Source organism: Triturus cristatus, chromosome 4_1, assembly GCF_964204655.1.
Source record: "Triturus cristatus chromosome 4_1, aTriCri1.1, whole genome shotgun sequence".
Lineage (NCBI taxonomy): Eukaryota > Metazoa > Chordata > Amphibia > Caudata > Salamandridae > Triturus > Triturus cristatus.
In genome coordinates this window covers 1,207,765,036-1,207,788,871 of record NC_140585.1, presented here as the reverse complement: position 1 = coordinate 1,207,788,871, position 23,836 = coordinate 1,207,765,036, and the positions used below count along the sequence as shown (strand labels likewise).

General features: G+C 48.6%; 1 protein-coding gene across 2 annotated transcripts in view; it reads right to left on the bottom strand.

The window, feature by feature from the left end:
* Positions 1–23,836, bottom strand: part of DIP2B (DIP2 acetate--CoA ligase B (putative)) — a 768,291-nt gene that overhangs the window by 169,299 nt on the left and 575,156 nt on the right. For both annotated transcript variants that reach the window (XM_085654541.1, XM_085654539.1), the window contains exon 29: positions 9,680–9,789. In XM_085654541.1, coding sequence (XP_085510667.1) covers positions 9,680–9,789 — 110 coding nt within the window. The remainder of the gene's footprint in view (positions 1–9,679; positions 9,790–23,836) is intronic.

The following is a 23,836-nucleotide window of genomic DNA, read 5'->3' as shown; positions in this document are numbered from 1 at the left end:
CCCAATTTAGTGCCGCCTGGGGCGGACCGCCCCCACCGCCCCCCCTAGCTACGCCACTGGTGAGACCATTTGCTGACTGAGTGTGTACAACAAATGCTTTACACTGTCCTTTGATACTGCCTTACTGCTCGACCAAGCTACCACTTTAGAGAGTAAGGTTATATCTAACTTTAGCCTCTGCCAAGCCTCTGGGGACTGTGGACTCTGTACACCCTGTACCTATTTGGGAACAGTATATACAGAGCCACTTTCTCACAGCCCCCCCCAAAACCAGTCCAGGAGGGTGAGCCCAAAGACACCTCACAACCTAAGCCAGGGTACCAAGGCAAGAATTGGGAACCCAACAGAGTCTGGTGTCACAACTGCCAAAAGGCAGGACACCACACTAAGGACCCTAGCTGTCCTAAAAACAAGCCCCCTAGTGCAGCCCCAGGGGTTACTACTGTGACTCCAGGGGTTGCCAGTGTAGCATTGGAGGAAGGTTCCTCAGATGAGGAGGTCCTCCTAGTTTTCAACCTGAGTATGGGCCCAAAAAGTAAGCAGGAAATTCCAGAGGCGAGTAGACACTTCAACCACCTACTGGTGAATGGAATCTCAGCCACTGCCATGAGAGACACCTGTGCCAGTCACACTGTGGTGCATGCCAGGTTAGTTCTCTCAAACCAGTATATCCCAGGGGAAACGAGGTGAGTAAAGACAGTACCAGGGGGAGTCACTGTGAGGCCTGTGGCTGTAGTGCCCATAGAAGTAGCTGGGTGCCTTGAATGGAGAAGGGTGGTAGTCAGTAGGGACCTCCCCCTTGATTGTCTCCTTGGGAATGACCACCCAGGGGTTGGTCTGAGCCAATTAGAGGTACTGACCCAGTGCCAGACCTCACCCAAGAAACCTGGGGGGGCTGAACCTGCAGTTAGTGCAGCCAAGCCCCACAAGAAAAAGAGGGAGTAGAGTAGGAAAGGTGGACAACTGTTAGCCACAGTTACAGTGGGCCAGGGAGATTCTATCCTTTTTTTTGTTGCCAGACTACTGATGCTCTTTGACTTGATGTGCGCTGGGACCCTGCCAATCAGGCACCCTGGGCTTGTGTTCTTTCCCCAAAACAAAACCCAATTGGCATCTCTGGCCACATGTCAGCCGCTGGTAAATGGTACCATAGGTACCCAGGGCACTGTGACCAGAGGAGGCCCCTAAGGACTGCAGCACCTATTGTGCCACCCTTAGAGGCCCTGTACCCTGACACACACACACTGCCTTTGCAGGCTGATTGTCTGGGTGAAGAACAAAACAAAGAGTCGACATGGCACACATCCCTGCCCACAAACCACTGCCCTGGCATACATCAGTCACCCCTCTAGCTGGGTGCCCTATGCCAGTGGTGAGGGTACAGGTGCATGAGCCCTGTACCCCTACAGTGCCCAGTTCATTCCTGGGCCCTGTAAGTGCAGTGCTGCCATTAAGAGTATATGGTGCTGGGAGGTTGTGATTACAAACTCCACAGCACCATAATGGCTACACTGAAGACTGGGAAGTTTGGTATCAAACTCCTCAGCCCATTAAACCCACACTGATGCCAGTATGGGATTTAATGTAAAATTCACCACAGAGGGCATCTTAGCGATGACCCCTGAAAAACGACCAACTACCAGTGACCTGACTGAGCGACTGCGCAGGCTGCCACCATCAGACGTGTTTCTGGACCCCTGGGTCAAGAGCCTGCTGCTCTCGGGGGCCTGAAACAATGCACATCCTGGGATGAGGTGCCAAGCCTCTTCCCCCAAGGTGGGCAGGTTTCACGAAGGAGAAGCTTCAAAGGCATGCCACCTTTGTGAGCCTCTCCAGACCATTTGCTGGTTTCAGCAACTGGTTCCCACTGGTTCTACCCCCCACTTTGGGCGGGAGAGCCTCTGTGGGGGAGGCGAGGTGAAGCACAACCTCGAGTCCCCGCCATCTTGAGGATGGGGGTGACCCAGCCAACCAAGGACAGGCTCCTGCCCCCCTACCACTGGAGAGTAGCAGAATAGGGGGTGTACCCACCCCAGGGAAGGGACCCATTGGTCCCTGCCCTTTAACTACCTGTAACACCCCTAGATTTAGTATTTAAGGGCAACCTGAACCTTCCTTCCTCAGATCCAGCAACCACAAGAAAAGAAAAAGGACGAGAAGCCGTGCAGAGCTAACAAGAGGACGACGCCCACTGACTTGGCCCCAGCTCTACAGGCCTGTCTCCCCTCGAACCTGCTCCTGCGAAACCCTGGCGTGTCCAGCGGCCAGCAACCTCAAAAACCCTGGAGGACCTGCCTGCATTCACTTTCCAAGCTGTTTCTCCCGTGAACATCGGGCGTGTTTAAACTGCAGCTTCTGGTGCCAGCCAGAAACCGCGAATCCAGCACACTCTGTTCACTCAAACACGGTCCGGGCTCGGCGGGTGCAAACACCACGAGGAGGTCCCCCGGCAATCCTGACCCGAGATCCGACGACCCCTGACCTGCCTCAAGCCTCCAGACGATGCCTGCAGCCTCAATCCAGAGGACCCCCCCCTACCGCGACCAGAGCGGGTAAGAAAATCCGACGTCCAAAGGCACCCCTGCACCTGACGCGCCACGGCCTTGTGTGCCCAACCCAGTGGTGTCTAACCATCCCTCTACATCCCAACTTACCCCTCGAAGTGGTGGTCACTCCTGGACGATCATCGTCCCCGAGCCTGCAGTGTTTCTTTGTCCCGCAGAATCTCCATTGAAATCAACAGGGCTCCCGACCTCAAAACAGCACCCTGCACCCGGCGCCCTAGTGCCGCTGAGGGTGCCCCTTTTGTGCTGACCTGGTCCCCAACTTGCCCTGAGCTTAACCCTAGGAGCTTTGCTCCCACAACCCTGTGGCCTGCTTGCCAGCCGCCACCAACCGGAGCCCCCCTATCCTCCATAGGATAACATTGGGCCTCAACACTCTGCACCGCCCTAGTGCCATTGGGGGTGCAACAACAGTGCATCACTGACCCTGGGAGACCCCTGAGTCTAACCCCAGAACCCTAATTCAAAAGACCGATTACCTACGTGGAAACCGATAACCTCTTTTTTCTCATAGAATAACATTGACACTTTTTTCTCCCCAAAAAACTTTTGAAAACTAAGAATATTACTTAAATATCGCACAAATAACCTAACCGAATTTTGTCAACTGTTTGCAGGAAAGGTCCCAGTGCTGAACCCAGGTTTCCAGCACTGAGTAAGAAAAGTAACTAAAAAGTAACTTACCTGTAAATTGAATTTCCTTCCAAAGGATAACATTGGGGGTTCTTTGTGAAAAAGTTTGTCAACTTTTGAAATACATGAATATTCTTTAAAAAACGTACAAACTACAAAAACGTAATTACTTACCTGTTTTAAGTAGATGTCCCAGTGCTGATTCTAGGAGTCCAGCACTGGATTACAAAAGTAACGCAAAAGTAACTTACCTGCTAAGTGAATTTCCTCCCATAGGATAACATTGGTGAATCTATGTGAAAACGTTTTTAAGTGTCAACTTTTGAAATACAATAATATTCTTTAAAAATCTTACCTCTAACTAAAACGCATTTACTCACCCGTTTTCAGGAAATGTCCCAGGGCTGAATCTAGGATCCAACCCTGTGTTAGTAAAAGTAATCTGAAATGTAATTAACTGCATTTTATTTAAAAAGCCCATTCATTTGAATGTACTATACATGCAATGTGTTGCAAACTGCTTACTTGAAACTGTAACCAAAACCAGTACAAGTTATACTGCAATTTTGAACTGTATTCATACAAGTAATTTACTACTGCAAAGTATTTATATGCTTACCTGTACCAGGCTTGCTTGGTTCTAGAAATAAAACACCAGTATATTCTTTATACAAAAACAATTGGCCTAGAGTTCAGTTCTCGAGTGTGTGAATTAATTTGCTGAGTGTGTACATCAAATGCTTAACACTGTCCTCTGATACTGCCTAACTGCACGACCAAGCTACCACTTTAGAGAGTAAGGTTCTATCTAACTTTAACCTCTGCCAAACCTCTGGAGACCCTTGGACTCTATACACACTGTACCTCACTTTGGTGCAGTATATATAGAGCCAGTTTCTTACAGCACCTTAGAGCAGAAGGCAACATGCTTCAAAAAAGCAGAAAATCTACACAATGGAAGATGCAGTTGGCTGCAAGTTAGGGCGGTGCCATCGGAATGATTGTGTCTATCAATGATTCATGTATTATGCACCATTGTATCACTGAATGAGACCCTCTTCACTTCAAAAAATTCTGTTGACTGGATTAATTCATGATCTGCAATCTTAAACAATACAAAGTCTGTAAAATAAGAAAGAATTCTGTGCTTTTATAACTTACCATGGGGACCACTGTTACTGATAACATGATACTACACCAGTTCCCAACGGATTCTTGTGTTTTTTCCTTGTCTCGTATAACACAGTATTTATATGTAGCATAACTTCATTTAAAAAAAAATATTCAGCTATTCGTCAACAAGAACATTTTACTTACCTTTGGTAAAGTCTCTCTGGTGGATATTTTAACTGCAGATTCCTCACCTTAGAATACCACTCAGGCTGACTCCTGAAACTTGTTTCAGCAATGCTCCTGTGCGCTGATAGGTTCCACCGTGCAGTTCTGCCCTGTACAGCCATGGTCTGTACCATTCCAGAAGTGATGAAGTGGAGCCGCATATGAGTGCCGACATCAGTTCCTGATCTCCTTACGCGCCCACATACGTAGAGTGAGAACAATTGTTATTACCGGGGTGCAAATTCCTAACTTGGGGCCCTTTTAGATTTTAATAATCCACTCCCCAGAAAGGGCTGGAGGGAGGGCAGTGAGGAATCTGCAGCTGGATACACTATCCACCTGAAGAACAAGTTGCTTACTTTCAGTAAAATACTTCTGGCAGATGCTGTAAGTGCAGACACCTTACCTTGTGAATATTCCCTGAGGCGTCAGATAGGATCTGGAAATTCAAAAGCAGTACTCCTGCAAGACGGAGGGTGGTGCCATGCGTCTCCACACAGACATTGTTCTGCTCCGAAAGTGACGGGGGCCAAATATAATCAACACCCAGGCGAGCTAACTAGCTTAGTTTTGTCCGTTCCCTCAATTGCAGAACTCACCGGTAAATTAGCTTTACCAGTGTTTAGGTCTCTAGTTTGGGACCTTTTCAGATGGAAAAGAGTTAATTCCACAGGGAGGTGAGAGGAAGATGACGAATTTGCAGTTGGATAAAATATCCACCAGAAAGAGCATTACCGAATTTCATAACTTGTTCTTCAGATGGATGCTTATAACTGCAGATTCCTCACCTTGTAAATAAATACCAAAGCAGTACCTCCTTAAATGGTAGGTCAGTGGAATGGCTCAGCCCAAAAAGGTCCTTTAGAGTTGAACAGGCAAAATGTAAATTCCAATGGACTGGACAGACAAGGCAAAAGTATTCTCTGAACATGTGTGCTGACACCCACCTAGCAACAAATAGCCAGGGTAGGCACTCCGCATACGTACTAGTGCAGTAGTAGCAGCTGCCTTGGCTTGAATGGAATGATCCCTTAATCTTTCAGGTGGCTGGTACTTAGCTAGTGCGTGGCAGATTTAAATGCAGAGGATTATCCACCAAGAGATGGTTCTTTTCTGCACTGCTATAATTTCCTCCCGCAAAGCCCACAAACAGCTAGTCATCCACCTGATGAACTCTCGTACGATCAATGCAGAAACTAAAGGCTCTCTTGGGATCAAAGCAAAGGAGACTTACCTACTCTTTCGAGGAGTGAGGCGAGGCAAAGAAAGACGGAAGGGTGATAGCCTGTCCGAAATGAAAACGTGTCACTACTTTTGACAGTAATGCAGCTTGAGTCCTCAAAACCAGTTTGTCAGGAAAAAATTAAGTATGAGGTATGTGAACTGAGAGTGCCTGAAACTCAATCGAAATCCAAGCCAATACTAAGGAAATTAACATGACAGTTTTTAATGTTAACCGACGCAGAGGACAACTGCGCACCGACTCGAAAGGAGTGCACGTGATGAAGTTATGGAGTAGATTCTAGTCCTCAAGTGGCATCACCAAGAGCTTTGGTGTGAACAAACACTGCAAACCTTTGAGGAACCTCATCACAACAGGCAATTTAATCAAGGAAGGCTGATCTGGCAAATGTGAAAGAGCCAAAAATAGCCTTTAAAAGTGCCAAATGCAAATCCTTGCTGGGCCAATGACAAAATAATAAAATACTTCAGACAGCTTAGCTAGTAGCAGGTCAATCTGGCAGGTGCAGCACAAGCCACAAACATGTCCCAGCATCCCGTGTAAACCGATTTCAAAGATCGGAACATGGATGATAGAAAGACATCAATGACCGTAGGAGGAAGATAAAAAGGAACCTAGCTGCCACCACTCAATCTTCATGCATGGAGGCGCAGAGTGCTGAAGCCTGGGTGCAGCACCCTGCCTTGTTGCTGCGGCAGCAGACCCTCCCAAAGCAGTAGTTTGACAGAGCCACTAGCATAGCTTGGAACTGGTTGGTCTTGATCTCCTTCAGAACTCAAGCCAGGAGGTGTAGAAGTGGGGGACGTATACAAGAGTGCCCAGCTCTACTCCAGGCCGAAGGAGTCTCCAAAAGAGAGCCATCCATCTTGGACCTCTGGGACACACAAATACTGACTTTCTATGTTCTCTACAGTAGGGGGAAAAAATAAATTAGGGTTCTTCCCATTGCTGGAGAATGACTTACATTATCTCTGGGTGTAACTGCCATTCATTATCCACTAAGCGTCTGCAAATGAGTTTGTCCACCCTGGCATTTAGAGATCTTGCCAGGTAGTTCACAACCAGAGAAATGGCCTGGCAACTCTCCATTTCCAGAGGCGCAGATCCCCCTGGTAGAGGGCCCAAGCGCACGCTGGCCTATTTGTTGCAGTACTGCGTGGTAGTGGTGTCGCCCATAAGAACCTGCACCAATCTCCACTTGATAGACAAGAGGAAGGTCTTCAGGCCCTGACAAATAGGCTGTAACTCCAGCAGACTGACATGGAGCCAAGCTTCCTTCAGAGACCAGACTCTTCTGATCACCACCTCCACCAGATGAGCTCTCCAACACAGTAGGAACGTAACTGTCACCACTGTCTGCTCTAGGGGGGGAAGAGAGGGGTCTGCTGCTGAAACAATTGCGTTCGAGGAGCCGCCACTGCAGACAGAGGCATCTCTTCCGAAAATTGGATGGTATTCAATAGATTTCCTCAGTGTTGGGCCCACTGTAAATTCAGATTCCATGCAGGAGTCTAAGATGCCAAGAGGTCTTAAAGTTGCTTTCACTGACATGCATGACCAAGGTTGAAACAATGGGATCATAGCCTGAATGTCTTCAAATTGTTGCGGTAGAGGAAAGGCCTCAAACTGCAATCTATTCAGGATAGCACAAATGACTGGTAGTTCTTAAAGAAATGTGGTGTGACTTCAGCTCATTGATCATGAACCCCAGCGATGTCAAGAGGCTCGCTGACATCTGGAGGTGGTCTACAACTGACTGCACCGAGCCCACCTTCAACAAGCAGTTGTCGAGGTAAGGAAAGTAGTATGCTACTTACTCTGTAAGCATCTATTCATAGCATGTAGTGCTGCAGATTCACAGGTTATGCATATTTCTGCCATCTAGTGTTGGGCACGGACTCTTAAAGTTGTTTTTCTCGAAGAAGCTTTATGGTCCGCATCGTGCGTCGTATTCCTACTCCTCAAGGTACTGCGCATGTTCAACAGCTCCTTTGTTAGATAATGTTTTTTTCTCTACCATATAGGAAGTAAGGGTATGGTCTGCTGAGGTTAGCTTTGCTGTTTAACATGCTAAATTTGTGTGCATTTGTTTCACGATCTAATACCTGTGAGGAAGGCGGGAGGGTGCATGAGAATCTGCAGCACTACACGCTACGACAAGATGATTATAGAGTAAGTAGCATACTCTATTAGTAGCATGTATTGGCTGCAGATACACATGCTATGCACAGACTGTAAAGCAGTGCCCCTTTCGCAGTGGCTTTAGGCATGAGATGGTGTGTTTGCTTGAAATAATGTGCATAAACCTGTTTGTCACACTAGAGCTTGTTGTTTAGTTTGCACATCCACACAATAGTGATGATAAAAGTGTCTCGGTTTATCCATCTTGTCGCTTTACAAATGTCAATTAGTGGGATATTTCCTAAAAATACCATCGATGCTCCCTTTTTTCGTGTTGAAAGAGCTTTGGGCATAGTTGTTAATGTTTGTTTTGCTTTGATGTAGCAAATTTGTGTACATTGACTATCCATCTTGCTATTCCGGACTTGGAGATAGATCTGCCTTTGTGTGGTGTTTAAAAAAAAAGCTACAAATATTGTGTTGGTTCTTTCCACATAGTACAGAAGAGCTCGTTTGACATCAAGGGTACGTAATGCTCTTTCTGCCAATGTTTCTGGTTTTGGAAAGAAAACAGGTAAAACCAAAGTTTAATTCAATTGGAAACGTGATGTGACCTTTGATATAAACTTTGGATTTGTGCGTAAATGTACTTCGTCCTGGAATACTTTGAAAGTAAGGTTCTTCAATAGTGAGTGCAAGTATTTTTACTCTTCATAGGGAGGTAATGGTTATAAGGAAAGCAACCTTTCATCTTGGAATTGTATTTGACTTGTGTGCATTGGCTAAAATGGTGGACATGAGTACTGTTAACACAATGTTTAGGTTCCATGTACGTACAGGTGGTGTACGAGGTTGAATGATACTTTTCAAGCCTTCCATAAAAGCTTTCACGACAGGTATGCAGAAAAGGTATTGGCGTTTTCTGTTCTGCAGGTACGCTGCAATTGCTGCCAAATGTAGACATAAAGATGTGTACGCTAAATTTCCTTTCGCAGATGTAAGAAGTAACATATTAGCTGTTGTTCAGATAGAGATGATGGATTCATATTTTTTGAAGCACAGTAGTGAACAAAATATTTCCATTTAGCGGCATAGCATACCCTTCTAGTTGGTCTTATGGCTTCTTTAAAATATTCATGCATTCAAGAAGTACGTTTAAGTACCTAAACTCTATGACTTCAGGAACCAGATTGCAAGATTGAGTTGTTCAGCATTGGGATGTCTGACTCTGCCCCCAATGTGAGTGATAAGGTTTGGATAGTTGGGTAGCTTCTCGTGAGGTACTAAGGATAGCTCTAGTAATGTTATGTGCCATGGTTGTCGAGCCCAGATCGGAGCTATGAGTATCAAGGTTAATGAAGTCTGAGTTTACTGACCACGTAAAGAATGAGTGGAAGAAGCGGAACAGCATACTCAAAGATCTTTGTTGTATTGTTAAAGAACGGTCAGAAACCTGGGACGTATACATACCCCCAGGAGGGAAACAAAATCTGGCTTATGTTCTGATGATGTTATGGTAGAGTTGCTGTTAATCAGATTAAATCAGTCAATGAAAGCCTGTGCAAGGGGGTCAGCAGTGAAACACCGAGCAGTCAGATCAGGAGGAAAGTTTCTGTCTGTAGAATTTGACAGGCCATACTTTATTGCCCTGCAAAGTTTTAATTCCTCTGGACCTGTGAATGTGTTAAAAAACATTCAAAAATAAAATACAAAGCATTCTATAAGAAGAAACACTTCTTTTTCCTCTGTTCCATGAGATGAGCCTAGTCACGAGCCTCACCTTAATTCCTGTGAGCATGCCTGTTGTACTGACACTGAAATCAAGGTATGCCAACATTTCTGGAGTAGGCGGCTTGTACACCTGAGGTGGTCGTTTCCTTGTCAGGTCATCTGAAACAAGACAGAGAGGTTCATGTAGAAACATATACACACTTCAATTTTACGAAACACAAACTAACAGACTCTTCAAGTAGTGTCAGAGTGAGAAAGTGCATTATTAGTTGAGATAGATGGTAGTTAACCACAAGTAATAATGTCACTATTCTGGTTATGTCCAGCAAAGGCTTTAATAATAAAACATGGGCTCAACCCCTGGTAGCTATGGCACAGAGCTGGCAGCCTTAAATTAATAAAAATGTTTAAAGTATTTATAAGTACCGAAACACTTAAGAGATTGAAAATACGACAATAAAAATCCCACTCGAATTTATAAAAATAGGGAAAATGTTTAAGAAACAAATGAGACCAGAACAACAAAAATTCAATAAGGGAACCCAGAGCTATGATTTTCTGATGTTTAAAATAGCAATACCGCCAAGAAGTGCAAAGCACCAACTATGGGCAACTGGTTGCTGTGAGAAAGTGGCTCTGTATATACTGTTCCCAAATAGGTACAGGGTGTACAAAGTCCACAGTCCCCAGAGGTTTGGCAGAACTAAAGTTAGATATAACCTTACTCTCTAAAGTGGTAGCTTGGTCGAGCAGTAAGGCAGTATCAGAGGACAGTGTAAAGCATTTGTTGTACACAGTCAGCAAATGGTCTCACACGCTCAATAACTGAACTCTAGGCCAATGGTTTATATATAAAACATATATACTTGTTTTATTTTAGAACCAACAATAGGTATTAAAATATATTCTCTCAGAATGAGAGGCTTTATATAAATACCTTTGCAATATGCAATTGCCTTGTGTAGAAAGTTACAAGTGGTTGCAATAGGCAACACCATTTTAAACACAATAATACATTGAGTTCAATGGAAGTTTCAAGTTATTTGTAATAGATTACTTTTTGGATTACTTTAGGAATTCCAGGACTGGATCCTAGATTCAGTCCTGGGACAGTACTCAGAAACAAGTGATAAAAGTCGACTTAATTACTGTGATGATTTTTAGACAATATTTTGCTATTTTAAAAGCTGACGGAAAATATTTCATAGAAAACAGTCAATGATTTCCTATGGCAGAAAATTCAAGTTGCAGGTATAGAATGTTCTCGTTACTTTTATAATCCAGAACTGGGTGCCTAGACTCAGTAGTGGGACCTTTATCCAAAACAGGTAAGTAATTACGTTTTCTGAAATTATACGGTTTTTAAAAAATATTTAAAGTTTGCAGAAATTGACAGAAGAAATTTCACAGAAAAACAGTCAATGATTTCCTATGGGAGAAAATTGGGTTACTGGTAAGTACAGTTGTAAGTATTTTTCAGAGTCAGTGCTGGGCACCAAGATCCAGCACTGGGAGCTCACCTAATAGCAGGTGAGTATTTTCGTTTTCGTTACTCGGCTGATTTTTGGTGAGTATTTTAAGTTTTGAAAAGTCCACACTTAGAAGACATTTCAGGAAAAACCAGTCAATGTTACCCTATGGAGAAAATTGAGTTATCGGTTTAAAGGTAAGTACTTGACTGGCAGAGGTAAGGTCTTGGGCATAGACTCAGGGGTCTCCCAGGGTCAGGTAGGTACAGTTGATTCACCCTCAGCGGCACAAGGGCAGCCGGGTGCAGTGAGAGTTAGGCCCAATGTTATCCTATAAGAGGTAGGGGGGCCTTGGTTGGTGGCTGCTGACTAGCAGGCCACGCGGCTGTGGGAGTTGGGCTCCTGGTCACTTACTCAGGGCAAGTGGGGAAGTAGATAGGTGTAGAGGTTGCACAGCCAGGGCCTCTCGGGCGGCTGGGTGCAGGGTGCTTTTGAGCCTTCGGGCGCTCAATTGATTTCAATGGGAAAGCTCCGGTTTAGAAAAAGACTCCAAGCTCGGGGACGAAGATTCTTCAGGTGCCACCACCACTTCGAGAGGTAAGTTGGGTAGTTGGAGGATAGGTAGGTACCCCGGGATTGGGCACAGGGGGCCGTGGGGCGCCGGGGTGCCTTTTGGTGTCGGGAAATCTTACCCTCTGTTGATCGCGGTTGGGGGGGGGGGGGCACCTGGTTCTGAGGCTGCAGGCTTCTTCAGGATGGTCGAGGGAGGTCCTTGGGTGCCGGACTCGGGGTCACAGTCGCCGTGGGGTCGTCCTCGTGGTCTTTGTTCACTCCGGCACAGGCCAGGCTTGGTGGGTGCAGAGTGTCCTGGGTTCGCGGTTCCGGGCTGCTGCCAGGGATTAGAAGCAGATTTTGAGTCGAGCCTCTACTCATGGGAGGCTTAAGAGTCAAAAGGTAGCCAGGTCCTTCGGGTTTTGTGAGGTTGCTGGCCACAAGAGATGCCGGGTTGGAGCAGGAGCAGGTTCGAGGGTCGACAGGCCGGTAGGGCTGGGGTCAAAACAGTTGGTGTCTTCCTCTTCTTAGCAGCTGCAGGATAGGTCTTATTTCTTCTAGCTCTTCTTCGGATTTTGGAATAAAGGTTCAGGGTGCCCCTAAATACTAGATTTAGGGGCGTTACAGGTAGGTGAAGGGCAGGGACCAATGGGTCCCTGTCCTGGGGTGGGTACACCCCCTATCCCGCCTCTCTCCTGTGGGAGGGGGGGCAGTAGCCTAGTCGTGATTGGGCAGGGCTTCCCATCTTCAAGATGGCGAGAGCCCGGAGATGTGCTTCACCTCGTGTCCCCCACCTGAGGGGTGGGGTTGGCAGGCTGGCACATCCCCTGTCCTTATTTGGAGTTTCTGGCCAAGCTTCCCGCCAGAGTGGGGGGTTGCAGTGGCCTGGGGAAGCTCACAGAGGCGGCATGCCTTTGAAGCTTCCCCCTGCCCATCCCGGGGGAGGAGAATTAGCACCTCGCCCAGGATGTGCATTGTTGCAGGCCCAGGAGAGCTGGGCCTGCCCAGGGGTCCAGCAACATGTCTGCTGTGTGGCAGCCTAGGTAGCCTCAGAACAGACGTGGATTGTAGGTTAGGTTTTAGGGGGCATTTCTAAGATGCCCTCTGGGGTGCTTGGTACATTAAATCCCACACTGGCATCAGTGTGAGTTTAATGTGCTGAGAAGTTTGATACCAAACTTCTCATTCTTCAGTGTTGCCATTATGGTGCTGTGGAGTTCGTGTTTGACGAGCTCTCAGCACCATGTACTCTTAAATGGCAGCACTGCACTTACAGTGCCCAGGAATGGACCTGGGTACTGAAGGGGCACAGGGCTCCTGCTCCTGTGCCCACACCACTGGCATAGGGCAACCAGCTAGAGGGGTGGCTGATGTATGCCATGGCAGTGTAGGTGGGGGGCATGGCACACAGGGATGTGTGCCATGTCGACTCTTTGTTTTGTCTTGTACCCAGACACCCAGCCTGCAAGGGCAGTGTGTGTGTGTGTGTGTGTGTGTGTAAGGGTACAGGGCCTCTAAGGGTGGCACAAGGTGTGCTGCAGCCCTTAGAGGCCTTCCCTGGTCACAAGGCCCTGGGTACCTAGGGTACCATTTACCAGGGGCTGACATGTGGCCAGGGTTTGCCAATTTGGGTTTTGTGTTTTAGGTAAGGAACATAGGCCCTGGGCACCTGATTGGCAGGAGTCCAGGGCACACTCAAAGTACATTCAGCATTTCAGCAAAACGTGAGGGCATACCATGCAAGAAAGATGGCACTTTCTCACAGTTGCGCAACACTGGGACAAGGGTAAGGTTACAGATCAACTGTAATGAACAGCAAGTCGGATTCGAGGACTATGTTGGTCCTAGTCAAAGAATTACCTTCCAACTTCAAATTGTTTTGAGAATGTCGAGTCCTTGGGAGGGCAAGAAATCAGATTGGATCCCTAGACGGGTTGTCGGCCTCAAGTTGCCAAACTAGGAGGTCTCGTTGAAGCCATTGACAAAGGTGGGAAAAGCTCAAAGCATGTAAAGTCTGAAGTTCCCGTCCAGGGAGGGAGCTGTCATCATCGTTCAGATGCTGCATGGCGTCTGGTCCGATGACGATATCTACCTTCGGTTTCAGACTCTCTTCTGCAAGTCAGATTCCTTCATAGGGACAAGGCTGCAGGCTGTAAGCAGAGAGATTTGACGTTGTCAGAACTGGTCAGCGTCTGTTCAGCTGAAAATGATTTGCTGCTGCAGAGAAGAATGTAGTGAATCTGCGGTGGAGTCAGGGCCACCAGCTATGCACCCTTGGCAGATCGTCTTGGCAGCTTGGTTTCGGTCTTCTGTCAGATCTCCATCAAAAACCCTTCAAAAAGTTTCTAAGTGTAAGCTATTATGGTTAGGCAGGAGGAGTAGGCTTTGACACCAGCCAAGAGTTCCAATACTTGGGGGTCAGGACAAACTCCACAAATGCCACCAGCAGGGTTCAGTGCAGGTCTAGATGAGACTCGTCAACTGGGCTCCTTCGGGAATGTGGGCTTCTTGCAGCTGTGGTTTCCCTGTAGTTTAACAGGACAACAACCAACTGATCCTTGGAGTCATCTTCTTTGTCCTAGGTACAAGTGGGAGAAGGCCTAGCCCTTAGGGGTCTCCTCACAAGTCTCAACAGCAGGTACAGTCCTTCTTTTGTCTCCCACAGGTCCAGAAGTGTTCTGAATGAGGTGTCACGTTTATGCATGGCACGAGCATGTGGGTAAGGGTGACTCATGGCCCCTTCCTGATCAATAGGGAACATTTTCCTGGGGCAACCATACCCACTCTTGCAGTAGTTCTTGTTTGCCCTACTGCATACAATCCCAGAATGCCCCTGCCTACCTAAAATCAACACAGCAGAATAGTACCTTCTTTCTGACAAGCTTCTGTGTACACCCTAGAGGTGCTGCCAGGGAAATGAGCAAACCCTCCCCTGTAGTTTCTGAAAACCGGTTCTGGGGCAGTGTCTCTCCCCACTGGTATTGGTGTCTGGCTGGCTAGAAGGACAATAGAGGGGGGCAAGCCAAGATGTGAGGCACATCTGCCTGTGACAGGGCAGGCACCTTTAAAGATAATTAAGTTCCTGGACACTGCCCAAATCGTCATCCTGTGAGGGGAACAGGGCACCTCCCCACACCCAAACCCTCTTTCTCCGTTCTCGGAGCCAACTCACACCTAATCCAGGAGCAATTCAGCTTCTGGCTGTCAGTTAGAAGCTAAAGCAGGTGGGTTTCTAGAGGCTTTAGGCAGGTAAAAGTTAACTTTTTAAAAGTACCTTTTGTAAAATATTTGTTAAAAATCTGACTTTACCAAAGAATTGGATTTGTGCTTTTTATTTGGTTCTTAGGTAGAGATAAATTTAGTAACTTTAATAAAGTATCCCAATGCTTTCCTATGGAACAGCTAACCTTTCCACAGTGATACTGGTGTACACTTATAAGTCCCTAGTATATAGTACTGAGGTACCAAGGGCATAGGTACACCAGGGGTCCCCCATTGGCTGAATCATGTATTATGCCACCCAAGGGAGATAACTCAAACTGTTACTACAGGCCACCCATTGCAGCCTGTGTAAGCTGGTGCTAGCACCACTTACGACAGATATAGGTTTCCCTATATCTAAGGTCACTACACTTAAAATCAGTCACCCCTAAAGCAGGCCTTTCAATCTGAAGGCAGGGTGTTCGGTTGTAAGTGTAAGGGTGCCCCTCCATGAGCAGGATACCCATACATCCTTCGGAGTCCATTCTCCCAGGTTGTAAGTGCATCAGCCATTACGATAAATAGGGTGGCCATGCGTCATTATGCGATGACCATCTCTGAACTGGCTGCAACGAACTCTGTCATGTTTGGCATCAAACATGTTGGAATCATCCCCCCGGACGTATGATTCCATGCACTGTAAAGCTCCTTCAGGAGGCCCTCAGTGCTACCGGTACCAGTCTTCTAGACCCGGACAGCACAACATGGCTGCTGCCGACCAGAGCAGAGGAAGGCAGAACAATAGGTATCCTGTCACAGGGAGGTATGACTACCTCCCAGACAGGGTTTAGTGTATTGGGGCCAGGTGGGAGCGCTTGCTGGTGCCACTCAGTCTGCTTGAGGGGCATATTTGGTGCCCTTCTCGCATGGTCCAATTCAAACCAGCTCAGGCAGCCATTGGCTTACGCTCAGGCGCTAAACTGGACAAAGGACATGGGAGTATCCTCCCCACTGCCCGACCCTTCCCCTGGGAGGGAACCCTGAATCGTCCAAATCCCTTTCCTTAGGGTACTCAAGGCTTACCTGTAGGTGGGTCCCTAGATTCGTCATGTGACAAAATTCATTTCAAGACAACACTTCTTCGACCATCTGGGCACTCTGGAATTCGCTGGATCTTGCTCTGGGTTCTGACACTGCAACTGGGAAGACTCCTGCTGCTCATAGTCTCGTTGTCCTGGAAGTCTGCTGCAACGTCTGTGCGCTTGCTCCATACAGGAACCTTCCAAGGCCTGTGGACATCCAAGACACCTGAAGGCATCTCCCTTGAAGTGGAGGAGTCACCTCCCTGCATCTGCAGGAACCGCAACGAAGCTGACCGGTCTGCTGATCCCGAGCTTCCATGGACTCAGAAACACAGGTGGCTCTTCACATCCAAAAGAGGCCTGCCCTGTCCTCTCACCAAGTTTGATTCCAGTATCCCTCGTAGCCGCAGGAACGGTACACCTGTGCACCGTGTCGACTTGCTGTTGCAAAGGCTTGTTGGCTTCCTTCCTCCAAGATCTTCGGACTCTAAGTAGCCCCAACCTCTACCATCTCCTGTGACCAAGATCTTCGTCCTGACCACATCACTTGCACCATGGGCCTGCTGTTGAGGTCATTTTACGACTCCAGTGTCTCTGGTCTGTGGGTCCTCTTGAGGGTCTTCTTTCATTTCAGCAAGCTCCCCTGATTGCTCGGGCATGCTCTGACTCCCCAGCTTGTGGTGAGTCACTTGGACCTTGCTGGTCCCGATATTGCACCTTCTTTGGTTTCCACGTTGGTTGCAGTTGCCAAGGCTTGTTGGTCCTCCCGACGGACACCGACAACTCACCTCTCGACATCCGATGTGGGACAGCTCGTGAACGGCTCCTGGTCTTCCACAGCATTGCCTGGTCCGCACAGCTGCTGCTCCAAGGTCACCGTCAGCTCTCCTGCAACACCAGACATTGGTGGGCATTCGTCTTCCGTGCCTCCTGGACACTCCTGAGTGGCATAGACTCTGTCCCTTCTGCTTGCAGGTACTTCTCATCTTGAATCCACCTTTGGATTCCACGGGGCACTTTCACCTTCTCCAGCAGTGGTATCTTCCTAGAGTCCTCCATTGAGTTTGACTACGATTTCCGCGCCACTTCACAACTATGCACCTGGCTTCCCTGGTGTAGGTATCCTGGGGTATATACGGGTGGGGTGGCTCTTCAACCTTCTGTCTTCCACTGGATTTTTTCAGGGTCCACTGGGAAGGGTCAGCCTTTTTTTAAATTGCAACCGCGACTTATCCATTGACTTGTATTCAGCCCACAGTCAGGTTCCCACTCTGCACATGGCCTCCGTGGGGTTCCTGGTTACTTACCTCGGGTGGTTCCTTGGGTCCCCGGCACTTCTACGTTTTCTGGGTATAGTCTTGACTTGAGTTGTGGTTCGCATACCACTATTTTAGCATATGGTTTGGTCTCCCCATGGTGACCAGTGTTTATTTCGTTCTACTTACCTGTTACTATTGAAACGTATTGTGTATATCTCTGGCTAGGAGATATCTGTATGTGTTAGTGAGTGTCTTATAATAAATACATATTTTTATAGATACAATGTGTGGTTCTTTTTCACTTAATCTATACCCATAAAATTATGCTCTGGTAAAACAGAACAAGTTACTTACCTTCGGTAACGCTTTTTCTGGTGGATACAGTATCTGCCTGTGGATTCTTCACCTTGTGAATATCCCCTGCGCCAGCAACATTCGGAAACTTTTGTAGCAGTCCACGCCGATGGGGTCGACGACGACGTCACAGAGACACGGCTCCGCTCGCGACTCCGCTGACGTCACCGGCTCCATAAGAAGACCTCGTCGGCGTGATGACGTCAGTTCCGCCCCTTTTTTCCGTGCCTTCGAGGCACACGGACGGACTGACAGCAATATATATATATACATAGTATACACAGTACACAATATGCCTGTCAACACACCCAATGTGGAAAATAAATAACAAAGCACAAGAAATAACATAATGCCTTTGACAGTGATAAACACATTTGAAACCCATCAATAGAACTACAGGCATAGAATTACAGGTATAGAAGGATGGACAACGGGGAGGCGGGTGGGTCAGTGAGGAATCCACAGGCAGATACTGTATCCACCAGAAAAAGCAATACCGAAGGTAAGTAACTTGTTCTTCTGATGGATAAATCTGCCAGTGGATTCCTCACCTTGTGAATAGATTCCACAGCAGTCCCCACTCCCGGAGGAGGGTGTCCACCCTTCTATACCAGAAAATCCTGATGGACGGAACAAGCAAAATGTCCGTCCCTCCTCACCTCGGTGTCTAAGCAATAATGTTTTGCGAAGGTGTGGAGGGAGGCCCAAGTTGCCGCCCTACAAATGTCCTCCACCGGAACACCCCCAGTTAAGGCAGATGTGGAAGACTTTGCTCTGGTAGAATGAGCCCTCAAACCCTCCGGAGGCTCCTTACCAGCTAGGGAGTAGCATATCTTAATGCACAAGACAATCCACCTGGAAAGGGTACGCTTGTGCACCGCTCGACCTTTCCTGCAGCCAGCAAAGCCCACAAAGAGCTGGTCATCAATCCTGGAGTCCCTTGTCCTGTCCAGGTAGAAGCTCACCGCCCTCTTAGGGTCCAAGCGGTGAAGTCTCTCCTCCTCCTTGGAAGGGGGAGGATAGAAAGAAGGAAGGATAACGGACTGCCCCAAATGGAAGGGAGTTACCACCTTAGGCAAAAATGCAGCCCTGGTCCTGAGTACCATTCGTTCAGCATGAATGGTCAAGAATGGGGGTTTTGAACTTAGAGCTTGAAGCTCACTTACCCTCCTTGCCGAGGCGATTGCAACGAGGAAAACTGTCTTAAAGGACATAAACCTCAAGGGACACTTGTGTAAGGGCTCGAAGGGAGAACCCATAAGATAGGTTAGTACAAGGTCTAAGTCCCATTGAGGCCCAATAAAGGGAGTAGGAGGAAACTTGTTTGTAAGGCCCTTTATAAAACGAAGAACAATAGGTGACTTGAACAGCGACGGCTGATCCGGCAAACAAAGGAAAGCCGATAGAGCCAATAAATATCCTTTCACAGTAGCCACAGCAAAGCCTTGCTGAGCACGAGAAAGGGCAAATTGTAGAATATTACAGACGAGCCTTCAAGGGATCAATGGACCTCTCTCCACACCAGAGAACAAATTTAGACCACCTATATGAATAAACAGATTTGGTGGAGTGTCGCCTGGCCGATAAAATAACATCCACCACATCCGGCGGGAGAGAGAAAGAATTCAGGCTGCCCCGTTCAATCTCCAGGCATGAAGGTGTAAGCTCTGGAGGTGGGGGTGTAGAACCTGCCCCTCCGACTGCGAGAGGAGGTCTGCCCTCAGAGGGAGACGGAGCGGAGGGCATGAGGAGAGGTGGCGAAGATCTGTGTACCACACCCTTCTTGGCCAATCCGGGGCGATCAATATGACTTGGGCCCGGTCTTGGCGAATCTTCCTCAGAACCCGAGGAATCAAGGGTATGGGAGGAAACGCGTAAAGGAGTCGTGAGCCCCAACTCAGCTGAAACGCGTCCCCCAACGCTCCCTGCATCGGATACTGGAGACTGCAGAACAACGGACAGTGCGCATTCTCGCGGGTGGCAAATAGATCCACCCGAGGAGTTCCCCACGTCCGAAAGACGTGACGAACCACCTCCGGATGGAGCCTCCACTCGTGGTCGGCGGAGAACTGCCGACTGAGACTGTCCGCACGCACGTTCAGCACCCCGGCCAGATGATTTGCCATCAGACAAATCTGATGGTCCTGAGCCCAGGACCATAGACGCAGGGACTCTCTGCAGAGACAAAGAGACCCCACTCCTCCCTGTTTGTTTATATACCACATCGCGGTAGTGTTGTCCGTCAGGACCTGAACAGACTGACCGCGAAGGGAAGGGAGTAAGGCCTTGAGCGCCAAACGTATCGCCCGCAATTCCAGAAGGTTGATGTGAAGCAACCTTTCCTCTGGAGACCAAAGACCCTTGATCTCCAGATCCCCCAGATGAGCACCCCACCCTAAGGTGGATGCATCCGTTATCACTGTGGCCACCGATGGAGGAAGATGAAAGGGCTTTCCTTGAGACAGATTGCGCTCCATGCCCCACCAAGATAGATCCGCCGCAGCTTCTCTGGAGATCCTCACAGACTCCCTGAGATCTCCCTTGTGCTGATACCACTGCTTGCGGAGGCACCACTGGAGCGCCCTCATGTGCCAGCGTGCATGGTTGACCAACAGAATGCAAGAAGCAAACAGACCGAGCAGGCGAAGGACCTTCAGAACCGGAACAACCGCTCCGTTGTAAAATAAAGGAATAATTTCCTGAATGTCGAGAATCCTTTGAGGAGGAGGGAATGCTCGACACACAGTAGTGTCCAGTACCGCACCTATGAACAGGTTGCGCTGAGAGGGCACCAGGTGAGATTTGGGCACGTTTATCGAAAAACCCAAGTTGTACAACAGTTGAGTTGTATCCCGCAGATGATGCAGCACCTTCTCTGGAGACTCCGCTTTGATCAGCCAGTCGTCCAGATAGGGGAAAACTGAGATCCCTGACCTTCTGAGATGGGCTGCCACCACTGCCATCACCTTCGTGAAGACCCGAGGTGCAGAAGTAAGACCAAACGGGAGGACCGCAAACTGATAATGTTGCGACCCTACCGTGAAACGGAGATACTTTCTGTGCGACTTCAGGATTGGGATGTGAAAATACGCATCCTGCAAGTCGATGGACACCATCCAGTCCTCCTGATTCAGCGCTCGAAGAACCTGAGCAAGGGTGAGCATCTTGAACTTCTCTTGTTTTAGATAAAGATTCAAGATTCTGAGGTCCAATATCGGCCGTAACCTGCCGTCCTTTTTCGGAATCGGGAAATACCGGGAGTAGCATCCCTGACCCCTCTCCTGCTCTGGAACCACCTCTATCGCACCTTTCTGAAACAACTTCAGGACTTCCTCCTGCAGGAGAAGACGGTGGTCCTCCGAGCAAGCCCCTTGGCAAGGAGGGTAATTTGGAGGGAATTCCCGAAAGGGAAGGGCGTACCCATTTTCTACAAGATCTAGAACCCAGAGATCTGTAGTTACAGATTCCCAATCTTGTAGAAAATTGGTAAGCCGGCCCCCCACAGGACCAGCATGATCCGGAATGGCGGATCTAGGGCTGTTTTGCGGTGGTGGGAGGGGCTGAGGAAGAGGAAGAGGAGGAGGAGAGCTGACGGCCACGTGTGCGACCCCTGATCGTTCCTCTGTAACCTCTCGACGAGGAACCTTGCTGCTGCTGCTGTTGCTGCTGCTGAGTCTGCCTATAGGTTCGAAAAGATGTTGTTCCAAAACCTCGGTACCTCTTAAAAGACCCTCTCGACAGACTGGAGTCCCAAAGATTTAGCAGTTGCCTTGCTCTCTTTGAATCTTTCCAGAGCAGCATCTGCCTTTTTCCCAAACAGGCCAGACCCATCAAACGGCAGATCCAATAGGGTTGATTGCACATCTTGAGAGAACTCCTAAGTTCTCAACCAAGCACTTCTCCTAGTTGCAACAGACGACCCCATGATCCTTGCAACAGAATCTGCAGTGTCCAGCCCACTTTGGAGCACTTGCCGCGCAGCCGCCTGAGCATCAGCCAAGATGTCGTTAAAACCAGATCTATCCTCCTCAGGTAGTTTCGGCGCCAGTTTCTTAGCCGAATCCATCAGCACGTGTACATAGCGTCCCAAAAGACATGTGGCGTTAGTCGATTTCAAGGCCATGCTGGCTGATGAAAACACATTCTTTGCCGATTGGTCCAGCCTTTTTGCCTCTCTGTTCCCAGGGACCTGTGGAAAAGCTCCTTTAGACTTCCCAGAACAAGCCGCCTGAATTACCAGACTCCCAGGTGATGGATGAGACGACAAAAATTCTGGATCCCCTGGGGCCGCTCTGTATCTCCTAGCGATCGTCTTAGAGACCGCAGGAGCAGAAAAAGGTTTGCGCCACACCTCCAGCACAGGTTCCACAATGGCCTCATTAAAGGGAAGCAAAGGCTCTGATACCGCCGTGGGAGAATGCAACACTTCAGTCAAAATGTTCGACTTAAACTCCGTTGTTGGAAGTTGGAGATCAAGCAACTCCGCTGCTCTCCTTATGACTGCATGGTAGGGTGCAACGTCCTTGGATGGCTCATCTGATGGCGGAGTAATCTCCCACTCAGGAGACAGGTCCAAGCCACTAGCCTCCTTAAGCTCGTCAAAAACTTCATCCGACTCCACCAATTCTCCATCTTCCGCTTCCTCCTGAAGGTATCTCTGCTCCTCAATAACCCTCTGAGTCTCCCTTCTGGAGCATATTTGAATCCTCGGCGTCGGCGGCGCCGTAATCGACTCAGACGGCGCCGGTGCCGGCGTCGACCGTGGATCCGGCGGAGCCATCGGCGTCGAACGAGGTCGAGCCGGAGCCGGCGAGGATGGAAGCGGCGTCGACATTCTCGGAGCCGGAGGATTCCAAGACGGCGTCGCTGGATAAAATGGATAGAAAGGGGCCCGAGGATACACTTGCGGCACCCCTAAGTTAAATGCCAAAGGACCCGTCGGACCCGCAGGTGCACCAGGGACATACATGGCACGAGCAAATACCCCATACATCGCATTTAAGTAATGCGAGGGGTCCTGACCTGGCCCAGGGAAGGCAGGATACTGGCCAGGCCCCACCGGACTCGGGCCAACCGGCGCCGACGGTGGAATCAACGGCGTCGCAGGCTCACCCGGGGCTTTTAGATCTTCCAGGGCCGGAGATGGAGCCGGAGACGGAACTGGAGCCGGAGATGGAACCGGCGTCGGAGTCCGGGCTGGAACTGGCGAAGCCGGAGACAAAGAGACCACCGGAGATGAAGGACCAGCAGGCAAACCCGGCACAGGAGAAGGAGAAATAGAGTCCCTTCGACGCCGAGCAGGTGACTTCGGCTTCGGCGCTGTGCTCTTATCTGAATGGTGCCGAGAGGAGTGCCTTCTCTTTTTCTTGTGCTTTTTAGCTCGAGAAGCATGCCCCGAAGTCGACTTCGACGCCGACCTCGACTTCGATCGAGACCTCGATCTCGATCTCCTTCTCCCTCTTTTATCCTTCTTCATTTTGGCAATAAAGAGCTTTGCCTCCCGTTCCTTCAGAGCCTTCGTGCTCATCTTACGGCAGCTGGTACAGCCATCCACATCGTGGTCCGAGGATAAATACCACACACAGTCCTCATGTGGATCAGTGATGGACATATGCTTGCCACACTCCCAGCAAGGCTTAAACCCAGACTTCTTTGTCGACATCTTCAAAGAAGACAGGAAAAACAACGAAAATACACAAAGTATCAACGACGCCAACAACAGCGATTCCCGAAATCCGTTGGCTTCGACGGCGCGGAAAAAAGGGAACTGACGTCATCACGCCAACGAGGTCTTCTTATGGAGCCGGTGACGTCAGCGGAGTCGCGAGCGGAGCCGTGTCTCTGTGACGTCGTCGTCGACCCCATCGGCGTGGACTGCTACAAAAGTTTCCGAATGTTGCTGGCGCAGGGGATATTCACAAGGTGAGGAATCCACTGGCAGATGTATCCATCAGAAAGCTGCTTTACACTCCTTCTGGACTAAGCCTGGAGGCTGTTCTCCACAGCTACCACTTAGAGAGCTTTCTAAGGTTGTCTAAGACCACTAAAATCTTCATAAGGGTTGTCTGGATTAGTGCAGGGTGCCCCCTTACATAAATGTGCACCATATGCTTCTCACAATTTCCATATGTACATGTGATATATACTTCAATGAATTCTGATGTAGTATATTTTTCCAGGACTCCATATACAAGACATTTTTGTGTGTCAGGATTAAGTATGTTGCCACAAGTACCAGTAGGTGAGATCAAGCCTTAAACTCCTCAATGGCATTGGGGTAAACAGAAAG